This window comes from Buceros rhinoceros, unplaced genomic scaffold (genome assembly GCF_000710305.1).
Source record: "Buceros rhinoceros silvestris isolate BGI_N320 unplaced genomic scaffold, ASM71030v1 scaffold10372, whole genome shotgun sequence".
NCBI classification, from domain to species: domain Eukaryota; kingdom Metazoa; phylum Chordata; class Aves; order Bucerotiformes; family Bucerotidae; genus Buceros; species Buceros rhinoceros.
The window spans coordinates 324-6869 of record NW_010400731.1 but is presented as its reverse complement, the minus strand read 5'-3'; the positions used below and the strand labels follow the sequence as shown (position 1 = coordinate 6869).

General features: G+C 53.8%; 1 protein-coding gene across 1 annotated transcript in view; it reads right to left on the bottom strand.

Annotated features, from left to right (window-relative positions):
* Positions 1-6205, bottom strand: part of THNSL2 (threonine synthase-like 2 (S. cerevisiae)) — an 8048-nt gene extending 1843 nt beyond the window's left edge. Inside the window, exons 1-6 of the mRNA XM_010132008.1 lie at positions 5973-6205; positions 5047-5241; positions 4619-4771; positions 3683-3913; positions 2679-2827; positions 1-72 (exon numbers count right to left, since the gene is read on the bottom strand). Of these exons, the coding sequence (XP_010130310.1) occupies positions 1-72; positions 2679-2827; positions 3683-3913; positions 4619-4771; positions 5047-5241; positions 5973-6195 (1023 nt within the window). The 5' untranslated portion in view covers positions 6196-6205. The remainder of the gene's footprint in view (positions 73-2678; positions 2828-3682; positions 3914-4618; positions 4772-5046; positions 5242-5972) is intronic.
* Between the last annotated feature and the right edge of the window lie 341 nt (positions 6206-6546).

The window sequence follows — 6546 nt, the reverse complement described above, 5'->3', positions numbered from 1 at the left end:
CATCAGCGTTTTCGTCAGGCGGCTGTCGGAGCCCGAGAGCAGCCAGAGGATCCTCTCCACGTTGTAAGGCTCCTGGGACAACAAGGCTATAGGTGAGCAGCGGAAATTCAAGGGGGAAAGCACCTGTGTGGGTTCTCTGATGTCTAATTAGGGTTGAGGTCCTACTGCCGCATTTTTCTTGGTGGAAGCTGGGGTGGGCTTTGTGTCTCCCCTCGGCACACCTACACCCCAAGACAAGCCTTCGGGAACACGATGTCATTCAGACCTCTGACCTGTCAGAGCAGTCTGACAGTGACCATCCAATTAAAAAAAAACTAATGAAGGAACGACTGATAAATGGTGGGTGTGACCACATCTGTGCAACCCCCTCGAGGAACCCAGGCTAATGACACGCTGTGTGTTTGAGCCCCAGGGATCTCCAGCTGTTTGCTCAGTGTGGCAGATGCTGCAGCGAGTCACGCAGCTCCCCGCAGCACGGGCCGATCATCTTTGTGAACACACGAGGCACAGAGAGGGCCTGACCAGCCCATGCAGCAATCGGTGTTGCAACACAGCGGCAAAACTCAGCGCCAGACCTTACAGGAGGGTCCCAAACAACCTCACTGCTCACCGTCTCCCTCCTGCATGCTCATGAGCACCAAGAAACAGTCATCCAGGTGGTTTGGCCAAGATACCTTGTGAGGACAAGCAGGACAAGGGGCACCGCCAACTGAGTCCTCATCACATCTCCTGGGTTAGAGCAAGGGGGCTGGATGAGCTCTTAGTACCTTTTAGCAGCTGACAGTGCCTGTGACCTTTTGTTTCTCCATCTTGTCCTAGCCTGGCAAGTCATCAGGACTTACTCAGCCTTCCATGTCCTTATCTGTGCGGCTGACGGCCTCAGTCCTGTTCTCCATCTTCCCACCATCACCTCCCAGAGCCTGTAATCTTCAGTCTAGTCTGGGCGTAGCCTGTCCTTTGCTTTAGGTTGTCCCCTGCTCTAGGCTGTCCTCTGCTTCCCAGCATGGCTGTCCTGAGAAGCTACGTGTCAGCATGCCCGGACTTTGATGACCTGCTGCTGGAGGTGCCTCCGGCACTGTCCGCCTGACACCCCTTCTCCTGCCCCTCCTTCTGCTGCTCCCACATCCAGCTTTCCCCTTCACCTTCATTCACACCAGCCTTACGGTTTCCACTGCAGGTCAGTACATTAACACCAGTAACTCAGCCTGGGCCAGGACATGGTGCAAACACTGGCCTTGCCATTACTATCCAGCTTTCTGGTCTGCTTTTGTTCATGCCACTAGTGTTGTCCAGGAGAATGCTGTTTGGAAGACAGGTCGTTCTGGGGACTGCATGGTGCTTCCCGACCTCAGGGGCAGAGAACAGCCCCTGGTTTCCTTCAAAGACACAGCATCTGCTACGAGTGTCATGGAACTGCTCCTTCCAAGGCTCATCCACACTAGACTTTCAGCGTCACCTTCAAATCTTCCGTTAGGGTCTAACTAGAAAGTTTTCTCTGCTTTAACTTAGGGTACAGAGGAGGCAGCCTAAAGAGGTTGTGCACTCTCCATCCTTGAAGGTTTCTAACACCCAACTAGACAAAACCTCGAGCAACACAGCCTGACCTCAGGGCTGATCCTGCTTTGAGCAGATCCCCGCTAGAGATCTCCTGATTGCCCCTCCAGCATGAGTATCTGTTGAGCTACAGAAATATTTGCATGGATGCTTCAGATGTGAGCTGAACAATGCAGTCATGGACAGGGACATGAGGAGGGATATGCCCATCCAGCTCCTCAGGAATCTCTGGACATCACCTTGCCTGGCTGCCTTCCCCCATGACCCCAAAGTCCGGCACATGCTCAGGTGCCTCAGCAGACCAGTGCTACTGAAGGGACACAGGCCAAGAGAGGAGCCCAGCAACACCTGGAGCTCTGAGGAGCCCCACGTGTTCATGCCTCAGAAGGAAAGTCGAGCTGCAGACTACAGCAGCCGGTTCACAGGGCACTAAAGCATGGCAGTTCCTCCAGGCTCCCAGGTCCTCCCGCTGTGTTTGAGCAGTTTTTGGAAAATCCAGGTAGCTTAAGGCCACAGTGAAATACCACCACACTTTGGTCACTCATTTGGAGGCAGATCCCATCCGTGTGGATCACAGGGTATATATGAAACGGGAGGTATTTTCTTCCGGGTGCTTGGTTTCTGTACCTCCATAACTTGTCATTTCTGGGGCCTTCACCTGCCTGCTCAGACTTGTTTTGCTCTGAGCAAGCTGCAGGTGGCCGTAGATGAGGCATTCCTTCTGGACTTCCCTACCTTCTTCCTGGTCTCTTGCTCTAGGTGTAGCCTTTCAGAAGTTCAACGAGGCCCTTGAGACATGACGGGATTTATAACTTTCTGTCACATGTTGAGAAAAGTCCCTCTCTTGCTAACCTGGCACGTAATAACCCCCCGAAACCCAGCATCTAACAGTGAAGATTACAAAGTCGAGCCCTGGAAAGTGAGGAAGAAGGTGTTTGATCTACCCCAGCCCACCAGTCTGCAGCATAAACACTCAATACGAGTCACTCCTCTTAATGCATCGCTGAGAGGCGTTGCCAGCAGCAGAATTATGCTTTCATAAACCAGGTAGAACAGAGTACAAGGGGAAAAAATAAAATATTTAATATTTGGTATGTTCCTGTTTTGGCCAATTCATTACATACCTGAATATCCATGGCAGAGGCTAACGTAGCCTTCACGCTCTCCGCCAGCGAGAAATCCCCATGCTGAACAGTCCTGTGGATGATGTCATTGCTGTTAACCACGGCAACAAGTCGAATCGGGAGACCCATTTTCCAGGCAATACAGCCAGCTGGAAAAAAGTGAGGAAGTACATGCGTGCTTGATGGAGACCCATTCAAAGGAGATTCAGCAAAGGCGTCACTGTGCGAACTTACAGAGCACACAATTCAGAAGCAGGCGCAGATGACATTCCCTAACGGGCTCCGAGATACCCCCCTTTAGCGTTTTGGTAGAGCACCAGGTTATAAAACGCAGGGAGGCGATGCCGCACCTGCCATCTAACAGGGACCCATGGGCATCTCCCCGTTTGAAGGGGACCAGGAGGAGAGGTAGCTGACGTTCAAGCAGGGGAGATGAAGCTCTGGGGCTCTTGCAGCTTATTAGTGCTGCCTCAGATTGGGGGGGTGGAAAAGCAGTGAGGGCAGCTGAGTGCATGGAATCCTTTATTGCTTCCAGCAGACCACTGAACGCCTATTTGGAGATAGAGGCAGTCAAGGACTCACATTTAGAAGGCAGATTATGCAATTAAGAGTGGTTCTCTTAACTGCACTACCATGCAAAGTGGAGTAGGACCGGGCGGGACTCCACACCTCTGTTAATGTCTGACTTAGGAAATCACAGCCACAGCATCTTCCCTCTTTTCTGGATCAGACATATGCTGCCCTCTTCTAGTATGCCCATCCCCAAGACAGCTACAGTCATCATCAAAAGGTGCTTTGGGATTTTCTGCACCTTGCAAATCAGCAGTGACACCCGGGTGAGTAATAGCTGGGTAATACATGAGTAATAAAATATAAGAGGTTCTGAAGAAATCCTACCAGAGAGTGGGTGGTTTAATAAATAGCAATAACCAATATCTGCAAAGTGCTGTTAGTCCAGAGGTCACAGCGCTCTCACTCTCCCTTATCTAACCTATCTTCTTCACCTGTGATATTTCCTCCTCCTCCTGTTGGCACAACGATTTCCACCACTGGCAGCGGGGTGGTATCCAGGGACGGGGCACATTGGAAGTAAGCATAGAAGTGGTGAGCAATCTGCACCATAATCCTAGACCAGTTGACAGAATTCAGGCTCATCAGATTGTGTTTTCTGGCAAAATCAACATCAGCAAACAGCTCCTTGATCGGCTCATCGATTTCATCACTGTTCCCGTGAGCTGTCAAAAGGAGGAAGGAAAGATTAGATCTGCCAACGTCACGGCATCAGGCACAAGGTATTTCAGCTCCGAAACAGGGTCAGTCGCCAGCCCTGAGGTTGCTGTGGCCAAGGGCATCCTGAGCTGCCCATCTGCCGTGGGAGCTGTAGGGGCTGGGGGTTGAGCAGCACCACATGGACACTGGCTGGTTTCTGCAGATGTTGCTCTCCAGGCTCTTGCTTACACCACGTGTGTATTTGCCTGGAAGGCAAATGCCAGCATCCCCTGTGAGATGCCAAGGTGAGACCTGGCTGAGCAGAGGAGTCCATGGGACAGCTCAAGCACCCAGCAGTGATTCCTAACCACGGGGACAGCACAGTGGTGAGGGATGGACCACCTGTGAAGGTGAGGGGACAGAGGGAAAGGGTGTCTCTCGATCCTTTTAGTGCCAAGAAACAGTGCTGGATTCAGTGCAGCTAAACACCAACTGCCTGTACGGAGGTAGCTTTGATCTGTGGCCAGGAGAAAAGGAAGCCTTGAACCACTTGTCATCAAAGTGGGGACATCTGCTACAGGCTTCTGTTAGCCGGTGACTGGGCACGGTGACTATGTGATGGCAATGAGCCAGCTGGCTGCAGCTGCTGAGGCAGCAGCCCCCTGAGACATTTAGCGTCGTGCTTTTGACACAGCAGACCGTAAAGTGGACAGTCCAAAAAGAATGCCAACCAGCAAAGACATGGACGTTGTCTTCAATTACGGTGGTCATCTGAAGCTCCTGTATCTGGGTGCAGAGCCCCTTGGGCAGCAGAACAAAGATGTCCATGTTCTTCTGCCCTCTCACGCTCTCGATGGCTGAGCTCCCTGTGTCCCCTGAAGTCCCTGTTTCAAAGTGAGGCAGAGCCAAGAAAAGCAAAAAATGTACGTGTCAGTCGAAACCTGCATCACTGCACTTTAAGAAAAAGACACAGAGATGCTCCATGAGCTCTGTGAGATGGTTTTGGCTAGAAGAGCCACCCTGGCATTGCCCAGAGATGGCTCATCAGCCACCCCTGTGGCAATACCACCTTGAGCTATCCACGGGAAAGGCCATGGGATGATGGCTCTCGAGGTAAAGCCCTGCTCCGAAATGTTACCCCACGAAGAGGCTTACTCACCCACCAGAATGGTGACGTGCTTCTGCCTTCTCTCCAGGAAGTACTGTAAAAACTGCCCTGTGCAGGACAAGGACAGGTCCTTAAACGCGTGAGTAACGCCGTGCCAGAGCTCCAAAACGTTCAGCCCATCTTTCAGCCTGGACAGATGGACGACGTCCTTGTGTCTGAACCTGCGGAAGGCCTTGTCGATCAGGTCTAGAGGGGAAATGGTTAAAGAGGTGGTTAGACTGGAGAGAGGAGTATCTTTCTGACCCATGGCTTCCTGCCCCTGTGCCCTTCATGCTCCTGGGAAGCTTTCGGCACACCCGAAGGCTCTCAGTTGCTGAAGAGATGACAGATACCCAACAAGTTATTCTCAGTTTTCAGGATGAGACCAGCCCAGCTGCATCGTGTTCGACAGCTCTGTGACAAGTAACCCAGGGGACACCCAGCACAATCAGAGCACACCGCGTTACAACCCGAAATACAGGACATCCGGATTGGACCATAACGCGGTTGTAGCTGCCCTCTGGTGGAAGTGCTGGCTCTTAAATGTTAGCAACTCTTAAATGTTAGCTGTGTCTGAAAAAAAATTAAAAACCGGATCTCAGCGAGTGCGTGGAGCTGCGGAAAGCCCTGGTGGGAGGGCAGGTCTGGAGGCCAGCAGCGGCGCGGTGTGGACCAGCAGCGAGCAGGGCCACAGCATCAGCCGTTGCTATGGCAATCACCTGAACCCCTGTTTGCACACAGGGGACACCTTTTCCAGGAGGTAACAGCTCCCAGCAAGGTGACAAAGAACAGGGTATGAAAGGAGCAGGCACTGCTGCAACATGCTCCATCCTCTGGGGGCTGTGAAAGGACGGGGTGAAGGCAGGCAGGTGCATCTGGAGACCCCAAAATCCTCATGCATGTCCCTGCGAGCAGCTCCCCACGCGGCTGAGGCTCACCACTGAGTGTGCTCCGGGGGACCAGCTCGGCCGTGATGAAGAGGGAGCACAGCTCCTTCACCAGCTCCGGGTAGGAGAGGCGGCTCCACCTCCGCAGGGTGTCCCCGTCCAGCGAGGGGATGTGCTGGGGCATGAAGAGGCCCCCGTCGGGCGCGTAGCCGGAGAAGAGGGCTCCCTCGAAGTCGACAGGCCCCACACCTCCCCGCGTGCTGACGTACTCCATGGGTGCTGAGGAGGAACCGCGGTCACTGCCAGGGCCCCAGAGCGTCCCCCGCACCGGGGACAGCCCCGCATGCCAAGCTGAGCCCCCCCCAAACTTCCCCCGTGCACAGACAGAGCTGCTCAGGGAAGAAACCGCCTCCTCCCACAGAAAGCCTCGGGCAGCTGGAGCAGCCGGGGCGGGCGGAGGGGACACGCTTTGCAGGCAGTGGCAACACAGCCTGGAATTTGCAGCGAGGTGGCTGGAGGCTCCTCACGGCGCTTTCCCTGCGCCCTTCCCGCCCTGCCCCGGAGGTACTCCCCAGCCGGAGCCCCAGCCCTGACCTGCAGAAGTGGCTGGGGCAGAGGGTCCCGG